Source organism: Stegodyphus dumicola, chromosome 3 (genome assembly GCF_044657685.1).
Source record: "Stegodyphus dumicola isolate Sdum_Otavi_A_Nest chromosome 3, ASM4465768v1".
NCBI classification, from domain to species: Eukaryota; Metazoa; Arthropoda; class Arachnida; order Araneae; family Eresidae; genus Stegodyphus; species Stegodyphus dumicola.
Window position 1 is genome coordinate 111,902,850 of NC_140770.1, and position 21,344 is coordinate 111,924,193.

The following is a 21,344-nucleotide window of genomic DNA, read 5'->3' on the forward strand; positions in this document are numbered from 1 at the left end:
AGCATTTCTTCTCCACAAATACTTTTCCCTTCCTTTATTTGTCATAAGCGCCCACCAGCGGCCGAGCGGTAAAGTCGCTGAACACTGGTAGTTCGGTCCGAGGTTCGAATCCCGCGAAAGGGATGGCTGCATGGGCGTTTTCGTGGTTTTCCCCATGTGTAACGTGTATACGAACCAGTTTTCCTTAGAAAGTTCTCCACGAAGGCATCCCTTCCCTTAGGCAGGCTTTGCCATAAATCGAGGCATACCTCGAGGCTTTCCCATAAATCACACACACACACTCTTCCTTTATTTGTCTATTTTAGATCGTCTTCACAGATATTAGGTTTCAAACGTACATTGATTCACGGATATTTGATTTCAAACGTAGAAACGTAGTATCAACATTTCTCACTAAACGTATAGGATATGGGATAGTTGTTGTTACATTTCGATTTCCTATCTTCCAACTATATCTCTGTCTGACAAGAGCCATTATTGAGATCATTTACAAGAGTACGTCAATCAAACTTTACCACTAAGACGAATTAAACGCGCACGATAAATAGATGATACATTTTTGCAATGGCCATCACAGTCTACGGATTTAATTTCCTCCTGACTTTTCTTGTATAGGTTTATTCAGAATATCGTCTTTTTGTTTCTACTCTCCGTAATTCTCTAGTACTGCGGCGACCGTAAGGGTCGTGTTACAGTGTAAAGTATAAATTCCTTCCATATCTGCAAAGATATATACAGCAAATATTCAAAAACTGCTTGGTAAATTTGTCATTATTTTAATGGAATAAAGTACGGCATGACTTTCTTTGTCATGCATTTTAAATGTTTCGTGTAGCTATGAACAAGCTTTTAGTATGAAATGGATTATATTTCATAAATAATATATTTTACATTGATACATACACAAAAAAAGCCTCAGGGTACAAACAGGATTGGACTGAAAGCCAAATTTTATGCATATACTACCAAAAAATGTTTTTGCTTGAAGGAAGGATGAAGTAATTTTTTAACTCATGTAATTAATTTTTTCCTTTAATAACAGAATTTTAAACACGAAACTTATTATATTATAATTACTCTTTGCATTTGTAGTTGCATATCGCTTCCTTTTTCTTTCCTTCATTTATTTATTTGTCAATTGATTTTTAGGTCATGAGTCATGAAAAATTTTCTTAATAGGGAAGATTAGTAATTAAAACGCAGTAAACTTATGATCTTTTATATACCTTCATAGTTTCAAAGATTTTATGCTAATCTCCATTCATCACTATAATACGCAATATCCGCATCGCTAGATAATATACACATATTTCACTCCAGGAAGTAACCATTTACTATTCAATCCTACCGTCCGCTTAGCCAATTTCATCTGGATGATTGCAGAATGTCAGGTTAACAAACAGTCCAGTCATTCTCTTAATATTTTACTTCCTTAAAATTATTAAACTGATATATATTACGGGAAAAAATTACATGTTTGATTTTAAATTGCATAATTCAGAAAACGGAAACTTTATTAATAGTGGAGTATATTTTTTAAATTGCTAGTGATGAAAGATATACCGCATTCTGTTCTTGGATTAGAGTTTTCTCAATTAGTATTTTTAACAACTGATACCAGCCACAGTAAAAAAAATACACTGACTTTTAGCTAATTAAAATAATAAAATATAATTTTATATATGAAAAATGACAAAACTATCACTCTATTGTGAACCACGAAACTCTACGAAAGTACCCAACATAAGGCACGAGGATTTGGATTTATTAAATTATGGCAGGTGACAGGTGACGGAGGACGGGGACGCCTGATGTTTAACAGAGGTAAACAGGCATATGTCCCGCGCCCTCCCCTATCTAGTGGCAGCAACTCCCAGGAGCCTCATGAGGCCACCTTGGGAGTTTATTGAAGAATTTTACGTAATTGTACATGGCCATACAGAAGCGTCTTAGGAATACATTAGTTTTGATCGATAGGCGGATGATTTGTTACATCTTGGTTTTTAGACACTGTTAGACACTAATTACAGCATATACATACACATACAAGTACATACAATTGCACATATAAAGATACATACAAAACACTTGTAAAACACATATAAAAGCACATATATAACACATATAAAACATGTAAGCACATTATATAAAAATAGAAATTAGATACTAGTTTGCACACACTTATACAAGTAAAACACATACTTATAATGAAACATATTTAAGCTAATATATAGTATACACTTACACTAAAGACACATTTAGATCATTTAGACACATTTAGATCACATATCACATGTAAAATGCGCAAATAAACATACATAAAGCATGCAGGCACACTGTAGAATATTAAATTTTGTTATTAGATGATATAGTAATTACAGATGAAACTTTACTCTGGAGAATACATTATGCAATACGTTATATCAGGTACACAATACTTATTTAATTTGAATAGATATGCAGCGCTTTTTATATACATAATGCTTACAGAATTGATACACAATGTAAAAACAGATACACTATGCTTGTAAAGCATTAGATATTAGAATTTATACTGCGCACAATTGTACAAACGAAATAAGACACTATACTACTATATACAACACAGTTATGGTGTACAATTATGCAAACACAATTATACTAACGTATTAAAACGCAGAATAAAACACTATACTATGGTATATAACACAATTGTGCACAATTATATAAACACAATTATACTTACACATTAAAAAAAAATCTATACTATTGTATACACACAATTATAGTACGCAGCACCATGCATGCTATGTTGCCAAGCTATATATTTCTATGCGAAGCTATGAGATTATACAGGTAATGCAGATACAATATTGATAGATATAGATGAATTATACATTATGCATATGTCATATACAGTGCAGATATAATACAGATAGTTTGAGTAATACAGATATGATGTGCAGGCAATAACTGTAGTGGAGACACTATGTTATAGAATGCGCTGAGCTTATTTTATATTATATTAGATGCACAGTGTTTATTGGATTAAAGTAGGTACACAGTACTTTTTATATACACATTGCTCACAGAACAAATGCACAGTGCAAAGTCAGATACACAACAGGTTGTAAGGTATTGCAGGTAGTGCACACGCAATGTAGATAGTTGCATAGTAATTATATGCTTTATATACAGCAGATACTGTGCAGAATTTGACAAATTCAGTGCAGAATGAGGTGCATATTTATTGCAGATAGTTTGTATAACGCGTTTGTGTAATACAGTACTGGCAATGACTGTAGGAGAAACACTATGTTGTAGAATACACAGTGCATATTAGTATTGTAATAGATACATGATGCTTGTTATATACACAATGCTTACAGAATGGTTACACAATGCAAAGTCGGATACACATTTGTTTTACACTGTTCAGTTAAGCATGGACTAGCATGGACATGCAAGTAGTAATCTGTGATTAGTCAGTGTTGAGCTCTGTACGCTGTTGATGAGTTCTGTACACGATTTGTCAGGGCGTTCCAATTACTCTGCGCACAGTACCTTATACACTGATATATAACTTGCAGTTGTTGTAATAACTGTGGTTATTCCAGGAAATACTTCTATAGATATTTCAGTCGTTGTAACTACTACAGAGACACAATGCAGGTAGCAGTCTGTTCATAGTCAGTAGTTTGCTCTATACGCCGTAAGTGAGTACTGTACGCAGTAAGCAGCTATGTCTGCAGTTATGTTGCAGTGCAGTTATGTTATAAGCGCAGCACATAATTTAAACATATTGTAAGTTGCATTCAGCTGATTGTCAGTATAAGAGACTGTCAGAATTCTGTTGATGATTTGGTGAAAGCTGACTGTGGTTGCTTTATGAGACGCCTTAATTGACGCTAGTTTGGTTGGCAGATATCTTGCCCTAGGTCGTTGACCTGCCTAATTATTTGGCAGATCTTTTTGACCGCTGGTGGGTGCTTAATGATGAATCGTTTATATGATTCTATATTTGTGGCTGGGAGTGGTAGGTGTAAGTTGGATGTAAGGCTGCATTCAAATATGTAGTGGTCGGGGGAGCCAGTTGCCCCGCAGACGCATATATCTGTCATCGAAATTGCATGTCTTTGAAAATAGGATGGAAATGGGCCGTGCCCCGTGATATAGTATGTCAAGGGTGCAATGGCCTGGAGACGTTCGTTGTCTACTATTGGGTAGAATCCGTGTGTCCTTCTTCCTGTATCACAGTTATCCCACTCCTGTTGCCACTGTTCTTTGCTTAGTTCTCTTAGCTTTCGCTTTAAATACGAAGTCGGGATTGGAGTTGTCACCTCTTGCGCGTCGTTGTTGAGTGCCGCCTCGTTTGCTAACTGGTCTGCCATCTCGTTACCCTCTATGCCATCATGTCCTTTCACCCAGATTAGTTTGATGTGTGTTTGCATATTGTTACGCAGGAGCTGTTGGATTGCTATAATTGTGGGTGAGGTATGGTGGTGATTCATGATTGCCTGTAGCACTGACATGCTGTCTGTGTGAATTTCGGTTGCTGCTAGATTGATATCCTGAGCATACTGAATTGCAGCTGCTATTGCCACAGCTTCTGCCTGAAAAATGCTGTTGTGGGTAGCGAGATGGCCTTTCCATTTGCTTTCCACTCGGTCATTTTTGAAGTGAACGAAGGCGCATCCCACTCCATTGTCATGCTTTGATCCATCGGTGTAGAATCGTGAGTTCACATGTGGAGTTTCTCTGAGAGGCGTTGGGTGTTGTGCTGTCACGACATGGATGCCTTTACTTTTGTGTGCCGGGTGCACATACTGCCACTCCCTGGTAATTCATACTGTGTTGCATGGAAGGCGGTGCCAGCAAAGTTGGCATCTTGTTTTAGCCTAATTAGGCGCTCATATGCAGCTTCTATGCTGGCCTTTATGTGCAGGGGTGTTAGTCCCGCAAGGACCGTTATTGCACTTGATGCCGTTGTCCTATATGCCCTACTTATGTTTAGAGCAAATGGCCGTTGTATTGTTGTCAAGAGTTTGATCTTGCGACTGCTCATTGGTTGCGCCCATATAGCCGATGCGTAAAGAACAATTCTCTCCGCTACCGTTAGATATAGCAGTTTCTGGATGTGAGGGTTTTGCCCCCAGTTTCTTCCCTGGAATTGTCTGGCTTTCTTAGCTATATTTGCTGTCTTGACTCTGATGTCTTGAAGGTGGGGCAGCCATGTGAGACCCTGATCCCATGTAAGTCCGAGATACTTTATGGTTTTTGAGATCTTTAGATTTCGTCCCATCAATTTTATACACGGCCGTCGCGTTGGATTAGTTCTCGGTCGTGGGATGACTACTGCCGTTGACTTCTGTGCGGAAATGATCAATTTAAGTCTACTGCATTTATCTGAAAATATGGAACAGGTTTCCGTACCATTTCGTTCGAGTTCTTCTCTTGTGCGGCCAGAGACTAGCAATGCCGCATCATCTGCATATGCTATCACTCTGGTATGGGTAGGCCATTTGATTTGTAATAAGGAATTAAACGTGATTATCCACAGTAGAGGCCCGGCACATGACCCCTGTGGGCACCCTCTTTCCTGCTGTTTAGTGACAACACCGTTATTATTGACTATAATTAGACTTCTAGAGTGGAGATAGTCAGTGAAGATATTAAAAAGGTTCCTTGGACACTTTGCCTCCCTGAGGGCCTGCTTTATTGCAGGCCACCAGAGAGTATCAAAGGCACTTTGAAGATCTAAAGAGATAAATGCAGTATGTAGATTGTTGATTCTGTTGTCATTTATATGTTTTCGAATGTGTTCTAGAGCATGGATGGTAGATGTGCCTGTCCTGAATCCATATTGATGTGGGCTAAGAAAGTTTTGTCGGTATAGATGGTGCTTCAGCCTGTTGACTAGCAGTTTTTCGTAGATCTTACCCAATGCAGATAACAGACATATGGGTCTAAAGGATCTTGGATCTTCCGGGGATTTGTGCTTTTTTAAAAACAGGACGACCTGTCCTTGTTTGAATGCAGTAGGGAAGATTTGACAATGTAGAAGCTTGTTAAACAGAACTTTAAAGTAAGTGGGTCGAGCGTTGAAGGCGACCTTGATTATTGCATAATCCAGGCCGTCAGGACCTGGTGCCTTTTTGACTGGAAGCTGTCGAAAGATTTGCTTGATCTCTTCCATTTCAAATGGTTCGTCGTCTGAAGTCTCTGGGATAGTGGTGTTTCCCCTTGTGTGCCTTTGCTCTGGCGTGTCATCGTCCGGATCGTCTGCTGGGAAGACTGTGTTTAAGGTTGTGGCTGCCGTGGATTCTGCTATGTTGGTGGTAATGGGTTGGTTGGCAATTTGGGCATAGAGTTGATCCGGCTTAAAGACCTTGTTGGTGGCAAGCTTGTGTAGAATTCCATATGGGTTGTTATTTTCTGTGCAGAACTTACGCCAGCTGGTTATTTTGGCTTTAAGGATATTATTTTTATAACGCGCTCTTTCCTCCCTAAAGGTTGCTAGTATTGCATTCTTGGTGGTTTCGTTAATGTTGGTGCGAAGGCGACGTCGTAAAGCCCTGCACTTTTGCCGTTGCTGTCGCAGTTCCTTTGTCCACCAGGAAATTCCTTGCAAACATTTTGCTGCTCTGGTGGGCAGGTGCTGATCGCAAATGCTCCGTAGAGTGTCAAGCAGCCGCTCGGTATAAGTGTTCAGATCATTGGGGCTCTTGTATTGACTTAGCTCCTGCTCTTCTTGCTGTAATGTTAGAGAGAAAGCTTTGTTAAGTATTCGCAATTTGTTACCCGGAAGTTTGTATCTTTTAAAGATGCTGATCCTTGTGTCGCTTGCAATATTGAAGTGTATGTAGCGATGGTCCGAGCAGCTCTCTTCATCTGCTACCATCCAGTCTTGTATGTTATTGGCTATATCATTAGTAGTCACTGTAATATCTGGCCATCCGTGGTGGTACGTGTTGTCAAATGTGGGTGGCGCGTTGGGGGTGTTTATGATTTGCAGATTGCTGGCCAATATGTAGTCTTCCAAGACTTGCCCTTTTGGAGTGGTAGCTGGGTAACCCCATATGATGTTGTGGGCATTAAAATCACCGCCTATAACATGTGATGTTGTGGGGCACTTTGTCTTTACTTCTTCGATGCTCATGATGGTCTGGTGGATATCATCCGGTGGGGGACTGTAGATGGAGGAAATGATGATCTGTGAATTTGAGAAGCTGAGGAGGATTGCTACATGGTCTCGCTTCTGTGTAATTATCAGCGGGGACCAGAGCGGGTTGCAGCAGGCGATTGCTGCTCTTGGTGGTGGCTCATTCTGTTGTGCTTTGCGCTGAAATATTTTCCAACAGAGTGGCAAACAGGCGACTTCCCCTGCTCTGCAGTAAGGTTCTTGAATCAATAGTATATCTGGTTGATGGTTGATTGTATGTTGGATCAATTGTGACGCGGCGGCTTTTGCTCTTTGTAAATTAATCTGGATGCATCTGATAACTTCTCGTTGGATGTCTGGTGTTTGCATTATTTGAGTGGGCGGCTGTGGCAAATCACTCGTATCTGGTACTGCGTCTGATATTAGCGATGTATCTTCCGTACGAGGGGCAGTTGACATCATAGGCTGGATGATCGCAGGGGATGCTCCTGTTTGTCCTATAGTTATAGTCTGCGCAGTTGATACACGCGGGCTGCTGCGCTCGGCATTCACGGATGTCGTGTTCTTCTGTGCAGTATGCACAATAATGTTTGTTGGAGCACTCCTTTTGAGTGTGGCCGAGTTCCTGGCATCTGTAGCATCGCTTGGTGTTGTAGAAGTCTGCAATTCGGTATGCCCGCCAGCCGAGGTAGAGTCTGGGAGCCTGCATGATTCGCTGGTAGACTGTAGGTTGGCAGTCAAGAACCCATTTAACTGTGTTTCTTCTATCTCGGAGGCGGTAGAGGATCTTGACTGTTGATTTGGTAGCATTGTGCTCCGATGCCAAAGCTCGTTCTATTTCGTGTTCCTGGACTTCATGTGGGACGCTGTGGATAGCAACTCTTGGAAGTCTTGTGGCGGGAAGCTTGGTCTCTACCAGTTCTTGTCCCTTTGCACTGTTTAGCGTATTTTTTAGCTTGTCAAGGTCCTCCTTCGTGTGACAGTCAACGGCTAGCCCTCCTTTTTGTATGTTTCTGACTGTGGATACCTTTACTCCTATCTTGGGGAGTGGGAATTCCTGGCTGAGTTTAGCCTTAAGGTCTTGACTGGTGGAGCAGGTGGCTTCCTTAGGATATAGTAATAGTGTGTGCCGGGGCGTAGTTATGTGACTAGTATCTTTAGCCTTAGCTGCAGCAGCCGCGTAGGATGGACCTCTGATCGGATTAGGCAGTGGTGCTACAGCGAACACGTTATGCCTCTGCTGGTCTGTTTGATACTGGTTATTTGCATGTGCTAATTCGCAGCAGAAGAGAGTGGAGGTATTGGTACTTGTGTCGGCTTTTGTTGGTTTTGCTGTGTATTCGGGGCCTTCTAGGGCTAACTTCTGTAGAGCCTCTAGTGAGGTAAGAATACGTTCTCTGAGTTCTGTTCGGAGCAGAAATTTACCACCTCGGTAGGTAGTTGTTACTCTCTTGATTTCCTGGTAGAAGAGGTCTACCTTTTCAGCATGAGCTATGTCTGAGTTTAAGATAGAGGTCGGGTCTAAGGCGCTAGACGACGTTGTTATATCTTCGTCAGTAGATAGAGTAGATTTTAGTACCATGATATAATGCAGACAATGACAGTTAATATGCAGAATTACAATAAAAAGCGTACAGTTACATAATCTAAGGCAATACAGTTAAATATAAGTGCGTGCAATGAAAGCGCTGCCAACAGTTAGCGTGCACGGGTACAAGGTGACAAGTAAATAAGAAGTGAATGGAATTTACAGAAAACTCATTAATTTCCGTCACAAATGCTAAATGTACGGAACTGAATGCTGTGAAGAAACCAGCCACAGAGCCTATTTCCCATACAATGCATACAATACACAGAATAATGCATACAATACACAGAATAATGCATACAATACACAGAATAATTGCATATACAGAAATAAAATCTAAACGAACTTAACAAGGTATGGAAACAGAGTACATAGATGGCTATCAGTAAATAAGCACAAACAAAAATTTACAGGAAGATGAAATTAAATAAGTATAAAAATTATAATAATGATGATAAAGTAATAAAAAGAAGTAAATATAATAGAATAAAAGTTAAATGCACAGTGAAAAACTAGAACAGGGTTAAAAATTTGGGTGTACTAGAGGCTGGCTGAGTACCGTGCAGCTAAGTTCAAATTGTAAACAAAAGCACGTGCAAGACTTATAGCAACTGCATTCTACTATGCGCGCATGCGCTAGAAAAGCTTGACAAGGAGTTGTCCGACAAGTTCAAAAGGCGACCTGTCCTGCTGGACCGACCCTCCGCCGCTGTGTCGTAAAAATGAGCCGGGTGAGGATACCGGGGAAAGAACAAGGTCACACAGGAAAATTGCAATTAAATCTTACGGCACTCAGTCACTAATTAAGCTAGCAGGACGAATGATACACTAAAAGAAATGTAATCTAAAGGCCTACCTTATCGTCTAGGAATGGTGTCGATATTCCCAATTAGACCGGAGATAAGGGCAGATTAATCCAGAAGTATGGCACTTTTATGTCGCACAATAAAAACACTGTAATAAATCGCACAAACACTTCACAATCACAGCACTGGTATCAATGAAGAGATCATATCTTCCACTTTCCAAAGGTACTAGGATTGAAATTGGATGCCTGTAGGTGCCAGAGAAATCTTAATAGATGTAAACACCACAAAACGGCACTTAACGGGGTCACGGTAACCCTCAGCAGATATCACGAGGTCGCGATACGAACAATGACTTCTGCTTTAAAGACTTAATTAATCCACCACTAATAAACGGAATCGCTCCAGATGCATATCAAATTGCTTAGCTTTTGAAGAACTTTAAATTGATATAACTCTTGTGTAAACTATATCAAAACTAACTTAAAATAATAAGGCGAAAAGCGAGCTCGCGAAAACACGTCGTACAGTATTGATGCCGCGTCCGGTCCATTAAATTATGGCAAATGACATTAGGGCTATCTGCCTAGGACAGGGATGGGCAAACCTTTTTGGTCGTGGGCCAAAAATCGAAAAAAAAAAAAGTTTGGCGGGTCAAGATAAATTTTTTCTAAAATTTTAAAAACCATATACAAGTATTATAATTTAAATATGTTAATGAGATGAATGAAACTGGGATTTCATTTTTAAAAGTTCCTTATATTGAGATTTCAAGTGAGGTGCACTGATTCGAAGGAACGAGGAGAAATACTCATTTGTCAGTCTACTTCAGAAATAATTCTTTCTAAGGTTCATAGTTGAAAACACTTGTTCACATATATAAGACGAAGCAAACATAACACTGATTTTCTGTGCTTGAGATATTAAATTTGGGAAACTTGCTTTCGATAATGATTTGTAAAACTCTAACTTTGGCATATTTAGAAACAACTACTTGAGATGATTGTTAGATATCAACTCAATTAATTCAAGCTGCACATCTGACCTCACTGCTTCACAATTTACGTTGAAAGGCATGGTAAAAATATCCAGTTCTGTTTGAATGGCACTGAAATTTTGAAATTTGCGTTCGAACTCAAAATGCAGTTTTTTTCAAGCCATCTTCATAATTAAGCTTCTTTTCATTCACTTCTTCATATATTTAACCTTGGGAAATGAGACAAGTCGTTCTTAGCTAACTGTCCAGCAAACAGATTAAGTTTTAGTTTAAAAGCTTTGAGATGGGCAAGGATATCGTCGATAAATTGATTTTTCCCTTTCATATTGACATTCAAGTTGCACATATGACAAAGAAGATCTGTGAAAAATGCAAAGTCCGAAAGTCATTCTATATCTTCTAACATTTCGCACTCCGCAGAACACTGTTTCTTATGGAAGAACGACACAATGTCGTCTTTCAGCTACTAAACTTCCTCGAAAGCACATCCTGCACTAAGCCACCTTACTTTCGTGTATTACACATCAGAGTATTCAGATTGCACGGACTGAAGAAAATCTCGAAATTGCCTGTGAGTAAGGCCGTGAGATCAAATAGTATTTATAAGCTTCACGACTGCTTCAAGCATTCAATGCAGATTTACACAGAGAATCTTGAGGTATAACAGAAGGGCAAAAAACAACATTGTTCCCGGGATGGTTTTGATTAAAGAGTCTAAGAAATCAAGATATTTTTCCTGTCATATTTGGTGCTCCATCGGTCGTAATATTACATATATTTGCTACAGGCACTTTCAAAGTTAAAAGCCCTTCCTAAAATTCACGAAAAATATCACATCCCAATGTAGGTTCCTTTAAAGAACGCGTGCACACCAGTTCCTCGGTAATTGCAAAGTTTTCATTAACACCTCTTATAAATAATACTAATTTAGCAGTATCATTTATATCAGTGCTTTCATCCATAGCTATAGGGCAAAATTTAAACTCGCTAATCTTTGACCTTAATTGTGATGTCAAATTTTTATCGATGTCTTTTATTCTAGAAGTCACGGTTTTTCGAGATAAGCTCACAGTCTCAAAATCAGTTTTCTTGTCTGGAAATAAAACATCATAAACTTGGAGCATGCATTGTTTAACGAACTGCCCATCACTGAGAGCTTTATTATTTTTAGCAATATTGTACGCTACAACGTAATCTGCATGCGTAGCTGCCTCTTGGATACTCTTTACCTTCTTAAAAAAATTTTGTCGGCCTTATAATATTTTACAAAGATCTTCTGCATCTTATTTTCTTTCATATTCGGACATTGCTTCGTAATTGGAATTCTTATGATTACATGTGAAATAAAGGGAAATGTTATATTCGTTGAAGACTTGCTATCTAAATTTTTTGTTTTGGATTTTTAGCTTAAATTGTGTGCTCAAAACGTGGTTTTTGCATGTGTGAAAACTGCGTATTTGGAGACATTTTATGCTTAAAGTTCGAAATGTAGACAAAAAATTTAGATAGTAATATGGCACTGTGGAGTTTCTCGCCAAAAATGCTTGGTGAGAAATTTGGCGACCTGAGGGTGCATATAAGAGTAGTTCCGAAGTTCATAATGTATTTAATGTTAGTACATGTTACTTTAGTTTCTTAGATTCTATTATTAAAGGTAAATAAAGAAGAAATGTTTAAAGTTGAAGTAAATAAAATTAACATGATGAATACAGCTTCATTACAGATGAGACACACTGATTTTTCTTTTACAACTGTAAAAGATATTTTCAGATCCATTCATCATTAAAAGCACGGCACTCTGAATCAACTTTACATTTTTTAGTAACCAATTTGGGGTTGAACTATTTTACAATAACCTAAACAAGCACTAGCTACGCTATGCATTTAATAATTTCACCACTATTCACAATGATGCTGTATATGTCAGCCATCTTTCCATACGCAATCAATAATATTATTAGAACTCGCGCCAAAAGAAAAAGGCCGCTGGTTGGAGCTTAAAAAAATGCGCAGTCTGCCACATATGAGGTCTAATTCACCTATATTGGATTCTCATATACCTGTTCCCCGAGAAAGAAAGAAATAACGCTTGTTGGGGCCAATATACAGGTATAACTAACAAAGAACTACCGCTTTTAACACTTTACCGATTGAAAGCTGTCTGTGCTTGCTATTTCCGTCGATTTATGTTTTTGTAGAACAAATATTAGATTTATGTTTTTGTAGACCGGCAAATTTAAATTCTATCCCCGGGCCGGATAGAACCTTCCGGCGGGCCGTAGTTTGCCCATCCCTGGCCTAGGGAAAGGCATATTTTCGTAAAGGACTTTCTAAGGAAAATTGACAATATTATACACATTGCAAGACCATGAAAATTCGCACGTAGTTTGCCCATTTACAGAGATTCGAACCCAAATTAAACGACCAGTATAAAACGCAGCAACTTGAAGAAGCCAGTTAAGTCCTTCACTTAACATCTTGTCCTTCGGTCTCATTCAGTCATTCCTATACTTGTAGTGTCTCTCATCAAATCAAGACAGCCTGTATACAGCTTATTATCCGCAGGCTAAACAATACAATAGCGAGTAAAAGGAAAAGCTAAGTTACAGTCACTTTACTGTGAATCATAAGTAATGCAATGTAATATGAGAGTTTGCTGCAACCCTCCTGGCAGATAATAATCGGTCTTATAGTTAACAAAGCACACCCAATACAGATATTCTGTGAACCGTAAGAACAACTTCGTAGACCCAACAATAGGTTTAGCCAAGTGGAGTAACAAAAAACAACGGGTCCGCGGCTTGGCATCACTCCGAATCATGTCTTTCGGAATTCGTGTGAAAGTACGTAGGAAAAAAATTATATTTTTGATGAATAGTTGAAAACAATTTTGGAAATATGTCCCTGTCATAGCTATTATTAGAAAGATATTAGGAACATGTGAGTATTATTATTATTATGCTATAGTGTGTGGTTTATTTTTACATTTGCGCTTCACATGGTTGGCAAAATCATAGCTGCGATCTTGACGTAATCCTAAGGTCGCCAAATAAAGTCGCGGCGGCTATAGCAAGGAAGTACCAATATTTCTTCAAAATCTGACGATATACATCGTCAATCTGGTTTACCGCGCTCGGCGTTGAAAAAGACTACTGTCCTTTTGTTTTGTTTGTAATAACCTTCTGTATTCAGAATTCCTTAAAATATTTAAACTAACAATTAGAAAAAATGTTACATAACGGAGAACAAACAGTTCCTAAATTTATTGCCCAGATGCAAGTTTTAATTGCTTTAACAGCCGGAATTACGAGTACCCTCATATACCCTTGACATTGTCTTTTTGTACCGCTTTCGAAAACTAATACAGAATATTAAATAAGTAAAGGATTAGTTATACTTCAGGGAAAGCATTTTAATTTAAATTGGCAGAACATGAAAACATGGTGATAAATCATACGCAGAGTGTCAACACCAATGAGGTTAGAATAGACCTAACCACCTATTCTTAACTCCTTGGTCAACACACATTCACGAATAGACAATTGAACTATTGCCACAAACAAGAAACCAAACAGTGGTTCAACGGTATAAATTCATCAAAAAAATAAAAAGTGACTGAAATGATAGAACTGAAGTTTGTATTTTTAACAATTTCATTAAAAAATAGAATCGAGTTGAATTACTAAGAAGCATTTATCTTTTCATTGTTATGAAAAAGGTGATTACCTAGCAAAAATATTTCGTTCTACCTTCAGTAAGAAAAAGGTACTACATATGAAAAGAAAAATACATTTGCTTCTGGGGCTTCACTCTCTGTTAGCACACTTTGTGATATTACTTTCTAATTATCATAGAAAACTGTACATCTAAATGTGCAAAATTATGCTTGACAAATATGACAAGAAAAATGTCATTATTCATCTTATCTATGAAGATATATCATCTTATTAATCTTATCTATCATCTTATTAATGACATCTATCTATGAAGCTTATATACATTTATTATTTAATTATTTCTCTTCACATGTAGACATTTTAATCATTCCGTATGCGTATACAGATATTTCATTTACTTAATTTCATACAAGGTTATACAAGAACGCACAAGAAAAACAAAGGAAATATTCATTCATTATTTTTAAGCAGATTTTGTTAAATTAATATGTTTTTAGGAATAATAAAATCTGTCGCAGATGAATCCTTTAATTTTTTCTTTGAAAAAGGAATTTTCAAAGAAAGGAAGTTTCGCAGTTCATTTTATTCTTATTCATTATAATTGCTGGAAATAAACTTTTAGTTGTTGTTTACGAGAAGAAAAGAAATAATAGGCTTTAATTAATTAATATTTTTAAATATTAATTAATAATATAATTTAATTAATTAATATTTTTAAATATTAATTAATTAATTTTAAATAAAATTTGCTCTTCTACAACAATTTTTAGTTCAAAAATTTTATTCAAAAATCCGCGAATTCTTGACTTTTTCCTTTAATAGATACCTTCTCTATCAAGAGCTTCACAGCTACTTTATTCAATAAGATGCGAAAAGCAAGGGCAACAGGCTGATCTGCATTCTTCAGAATTCAGCATCGCTTAATATCAAATAACTAGAATTTATTCTTTCAAAAATATGGCTAAGAATTCAACACTGATGGACAAGTATTTCACATGTTCTTTCTGGAGCTACATTTTTGTCTAAACGCATTAAAGAACAGCTTTCACTCGTGTCCCCAAATACATTCTAGATCTATCAACTGTTTGGATTTATGTTTTAATTTGTTTCATTTGTAATACATAAAGAATTCATAAAATATTCCAAGATCATTTTTTTTTCCATTTTCTACTGATGAAATTAAAAGGCAAAGAAGATGAATCTTTTAGAAGATGAAGTGATGCCAATGGAGAAGAAAAGAATGTTTGGTAGTTTCTAACTTAAATTGTGATGCAAATAAAACTGACTTGTTATTGCAAGCAACTTCTGTGATATACTGTAATTATTTTAATTTAAAATTTAAAGATTTTGTTTTGATTTTTTTATCTATGCAAAATATTTGTAGTTTCTATTTCTGCAAAACGTAAAACATTTAATTATTTGATATCCTGTATACATAAAGAAAAATCCTGTATACATGTGGATTATCAGTATACAGGATTTAACGTTTCAAAAAACGTTTCAAATTCGTTCCCCTAAGACGTTTCAAATCTCTAGATCTTATGGGCTTCTTCCGGAGATTTTTGATTTAAACCTCAGTTTGGCAGTGTCTAGCCGAGGTTTCGATCGCCAATATATAGTACTACTCTTGGTTATCAAATAGCATTTACTCTCAAAGATTTTCAATTAAAGTTTAAAATTCGTTTAGCAGGAGCATGAAAAGGGCAATTAAACGTATAACTCCTAGCAACAGAACCTTTTTTCTCGTCAACCGTAATGAAGAATACACATATAATAATAGTACCCTTAAGTTTGCTACTATTAGAACGAAATTCGAACTTTCACTACATCTTGCACGACCTTGTCATGGAAAAACCAAAGGCTGTAAGTTATGACAGAGATCTTAACAGCCACTTGCGAAAACAACTAACGGCTTAAGTTACTAGATAAGCATACGATTTATGTCGCCTTAAAGAAAAAAGTGGTGAATGTTTTCACTACAAAGGATCACACTATTAATTTACTAAATGACGGTTTTAATTTTTCATATTCATAGGTGATTCTCAAATTCTGGAGGTAATAATTGCTTAAAGTTTTTTTTATAATGTACGATGATTCTCGAGTTCGAAGGTAATAACTATTTAGAACTGCTGAACAAGTTTTAGAATTTATTAGAATTTACAGAAATCGTTTGAATCTGATATATTAAACTTTGATATTGAATCAGGTTTGTAAGGTTTTTGTTATTTTGTATAACCAGTTATTTTATGATTATGTTTTATGGCCAGTCATTTCGCTAACATGTTTCTTGAGAATGTGCCATAATCCTACGTTTGATCTCATTTAAGTCTGATGGATTTTCAGACCAGTCTAGCATAATAATTTTATTTTCCAACATCAACCTTTTGACAAATTTCGAATTATGCTATGGAGCCAAGTCAGGTTGAAATGCCCCTGGAAATATTTTCAAAAAATGGCACAAGCCTAAGTTTAAAACTTCTGTTACTTCGACGAATTTATCATTTCGTCAATAGGGACTATAATTCCAGTGCCATCTGCAATGAGATAACCCTAAAACTTTTGTTTTTGAGGGATTTGCACGGTTTATTGGATATGTTGATTAAATTTTGCTTCGTCTAACAACGTTAGATGTGAAAACATGGACAAATAAATGAGTATTATCGGTGAAAATGCCTTTTTTCAGTCATTTATGATCCAAGATTTGTACTCTTTGATCCACAATAATCGTTCCTGCTGTATCTGACGTGTGTGGCTCTCTCGCCATCTGAGCAGCAGTGAAAAATCTACGCTGCATATTTGAAGGATGAATATCAGTACCAACAGATAATAGATCTTTTTTTTCAAGGTCTTTGCTAGCTTTTGTTGGATTAATAATGTTATTTCTGAGAAAAAAATTGATCAGATTTTGCAGCTGTTTTTCTTTTTCTTTCCTATTTATCCTTCCTCTGAGGAGAAAATGATCCAATTTCACTGTGTCTCCTCGAAATTAAAGAAATGCTTGATATTTCAACTCCAACGGCGAAAGTGATAATTTTTACAGTCACATAGGCCATGTGTGTCTATATGACTATTAAGTGCTCTTTCTAAGCATATATCTGTTTTTAATACACTAAAATGAATAAATGCAGAACGTAATTAAAAAATTTGCAAAATTATCCTCCTTTTCTCACAGAAACAAGCTAAAAATGGATGTAATATCTTAATTCATTGTATAAACCAGTTCTAAGTGGTCGACAGCAAACATTCAGATGACATTAAGGCAGATAAAATTGCTTTGAGGGACCTAATGGGATCCGATAAACATCAACTTAAAATTTTGGGAACAAATTGTTTTGTCCCAATTAATTTACACACTACAGTACAATCATGTTTGTTCTCTATTAATAATGACTATTAGTTATTTATAATGCGCTATTTTTGCATTGAATCCTGACTTAATTTATGTAATCAAGAACTTATTTTCCAAATTAAACAGCTTAAAAACACAAGTGAATTCTTAATAATATTTTCTTATCAGTTATATTAATTGTTACTTCTCTTTCAACTACCTTCGAATTAACCATGATTTTGCATAAATCGTCATCTCCGGCGTTATTACGATTAATCGGGAGTCTGTTTGAATTTGCCATTTTGAATATCTCATTTTAAATATGCTGTTTTATATTCTATAACATTAATTTCTGGTTGATTAAATGTTGAGTCATTATGTGGAGGCAAATCTATGGAGTTGCCCAAGTAGCAATGGTAAAGAGTATCAGAATCAGTAATTGTTTTTCGAACAAGCAAATTTACCGTAAAACTTTATATGAGTCTCTAAACATTCAAGTAAAGTCCATTACTTATTTCTTAAACCTTCTATACCTATTAGGTCTCTTCTTTACAAGCTTAGTTTAAAATTAGTTCAAGTGTCAAGATAAAATCTGCGTACCAAGTTAAGACTGCAGTCTTCTTTTAATCTTATCACTTTTATATTTTTTAATTTTTAAAATCTTCAGAAAGAACATTCCTAAAATTCCTGTCACAAACATTCCTATAAGCAATTATGTGTAATTCTTTAGTTTCTAAATTACACAACAAATTACTTTATATCGAAAATAGTTGATCTCGATAATAATTTTTAGACTTAAAAGAATTTGGCAACAACCCTTTTAGGATTAATAATTTTAGAGTCCTTCTAAGGCCATTTAAAAATAATGCGCCATGTTTGCATTACTGAATTCTGCTTTTCTAATTAAAAATGAAAAATACTCTAACGATAACTTAAAATAAAAAAAACCTAAAACAGAAAAGAACTCTATTATGTATATATATATAATTTATAAGAAATCTTTCCATATACCATTTGCCTTCCATATAGTACATAATAGTGCATTCTGATTGTATTATTATGTATCATATCTTTACTCCCTTATAAGGTCTTTTGTAAGCATTGCCAATGTTTATTTTTAATGATAGATATACATGCATAGCATCTTTTACCAGCTTGCTATTTAGATCATGAAATTCTATACAATGTTGAAAAAAAATATGCGATTTAAAGCGACTATTTTTATTGGCAGTCACTGAATTTAGGGTAATTTTAAGTTAGTATATTTTATTTAATTTTTTGTTACTTATATTAATTTCTTGTCTCCGAAATGCATGAAAATGTAATTCAGGTCTTTTCGCCTTATCTGAAAATCTTCAATCAATTGCCTAACATGTAGCGTTGAGCTGAGGGAACTTTCAACTTACAGCATTGTACAGACCATATTTGTGTATGACCATAGATGCGTATTACTTTATAGATAGACAGGCCTCGTATTCTTCATTATAATTAAGTACATACGTACATTCGCCCCATAGATGACATTAAAGCGGTAGCCGTTTAAAGGAAGATAAAAATTTTGATGAAAAGGGATAGTAGGCATAAAGATATAAAACGATAATTTTTTCAAAATAATTCGATGAAAAATTTCGTTGTTTTGAATAAACAAGTAAATTAAATTTAACGGAAACTTTGTGTCCATACATTTGATTCGATTTCCTAGATGTTACATCTAATGAATAATTTAGGAGCTTTTTTAAAACTGCGATAACTTTCTACATTTTTTTTTTCAGTTTTTATTTCAAACTACACCGATCGCCAAAGACAGGAAAATTATTCCCCTTTATGTCTGTTACAAAACTCTAGGGAGCTATATTACTACTTGGAAAGTAAACAAAATACACGGATACGCGAATCTCGAAATAGAAGGTATTTAAAAATAAATTAAAGAACTTTAAAAACAAATATTGATGCCACTTTCTTTAAAATTCCTTACAATAATATAGAAATTTCTACTTAAATTTTTAAAATTCTTCACATGAATTACTCTTGGAAATCAAATATCGAAATATACTAACAAAGACAGATACTTCACAAACTACTTTTACATAAACATTTGGGCGCTTTCTTGGAAGCACAAACTCTTCAGTGCCAAAACTTGTTTCCGTATCCCTAAGTCAGACACTAAAACTCCTCCCAGCATCAATGTCAGGTTTTTTTTTTTTTTTTTTTTTTTTTTCCCTCACGGCTAGAGAACGAAAACAGTTACATGACTAAATAAAAGGTAAACATCATATATAAGTAAATAAATAAAACAAATTTAATCAATGAAAAGCTAATTTTTTAATGATAATACGATACGTTATTACTTATTATCACCAAATATCTTTTTATCAATACTACAGTAGTTACTTTGATAATTTCCGAGTAAAACATTTCCTTTCCCTTTTGGAGGTATAAATAATGTTCAACTAATCGATTAAACGTCAGTTGTACAACTTCCTCACATAATTACATGAAGTTTTCTGTAAGAACCTGCAACTGTTCATTTAATGTAGTTACTTTACAATTAGTAACTGATGAATCGATTTCGTGATAAAAACTTATATAATGCTCCCAATTTCATTTCACTTAAATTAGAAGTTATTTAAGTTTCTGAGGAACGATTCTTATAATTGTTTGAAAATTTAATGCGAAACATGTCCTATATTAATTAAAAATCATTCAATGAGTTATGTGAATGGAATTCTAGCTTTAAAACATTTTAGAACTTTTATTTTTATTAGATTATTTTTGCTCCTGAAGATGAGGAACTGTATTAAATCACTTTTGAAACTGATAGAGTTTCATTAAGAGTAAAAAACATTAGGTCGCTTTTTTGCCTAATTTTAAACATCAATCGTCATTGTTTAGCTAAATTTAGATGTTAAAATGGAATTTGCATATGAAATTCTGAATGCATAGTTTACAAATATAAATTCATAAACTTTGGAAAAAATGCAAGTATACGATTTTTTAAAATTGATGATTTTTATACTTTAAAAATTGTTAAATATTTTTCAATCTTTGAACTACGGCAGTAATATGAATTTCCAGATTGAAATATTAAAAAAAATTCTTAAATATAACATTTTTTGTAAATAAATAAAGTTTAATAAGCAACTATTTCAACCCTTTTTTCAAACAGGAGAAAAATATTTCTATATAGTCAATTAAAATACAAATGGCCGCTTGTTCACCGTAGTTTAAATCTCCACAAATACCAACAGAGAAAACTGACCTGTAACGCACATGAAGAATCCAAGTATCCCAAAAGGCCAAGCAGCATCTTCTCTGCTCACTTCGAAGGTGTCTATTAATGCCCGGTAAATAACGCCATGAATTCTGCGGACACCTAGGAGACAAAAATTAACCCAGAACGCCGACAAAATAACAATAACGTTGGATCTAACGCTGAGCTCAGATTTGGCCCTATTTGTGGCAGAAGCTGCGGCCATTTTGAGGCTATCCAAAACGTCCCAGCATCTCCATCTCTCTCCATGTTGTTGTAACTTACATTGGATGCTTGCCAAACGCTCTTCTTCCGCCGTAGCTGAGAATCTGATTGCGACTAAACAGAAAAGTGTCTGATAATTATATAAAAAGTATGATTTATTGATAAAGAACTCAGTTAACTCATGCTTGTTGGCGGCCCCTAGATATAATTTTATCCATCCGGAAGCCATTTCCAAACACCAATTTGTTTACAAAAGTTAGAATGAATTTGCACTGAACTTTGAAACGCTTTTCTAAAACAGTTTTAAGAGCCAACGTAGGAGAATATGGGAT

At 35.6% G+C, this 21,344-nt stretch overlaps 1 protein-coding gene across 3 annotated transcripts in view; it reads right to left on the reverse strand.

Moving 5' to 3' along the window:
* LOC118187736 (monocarboxylate transporter 12-like) overlaps nt 1-21,344 on the reverse strand; it is a 184,661-nt gene that overhangs the window by 37,140 nt on the left and 126,177 nt on the right. The window contains exon 1 of one of the 3 annotated variants that reach the window (XM_035358013.2): nt 20,797-21,125. The exons of 1 other annotated variant lie outside the window; for it this stretch is intronic. In XM_035358013.2, coding sequence (XP_035213904.2) covers nt 20,797-21,013 — 217 coding nt within the window. In that variant the 5' untranslated portion in view covers nt 21,014-21,125. Of the gene's footprint in view, nt 1-20,796; nt 21,126-21,344 lie in introns of those variants that run through there. One more of the 3 variants, XM_035358012.2, reaches the window with a different exon arrangement.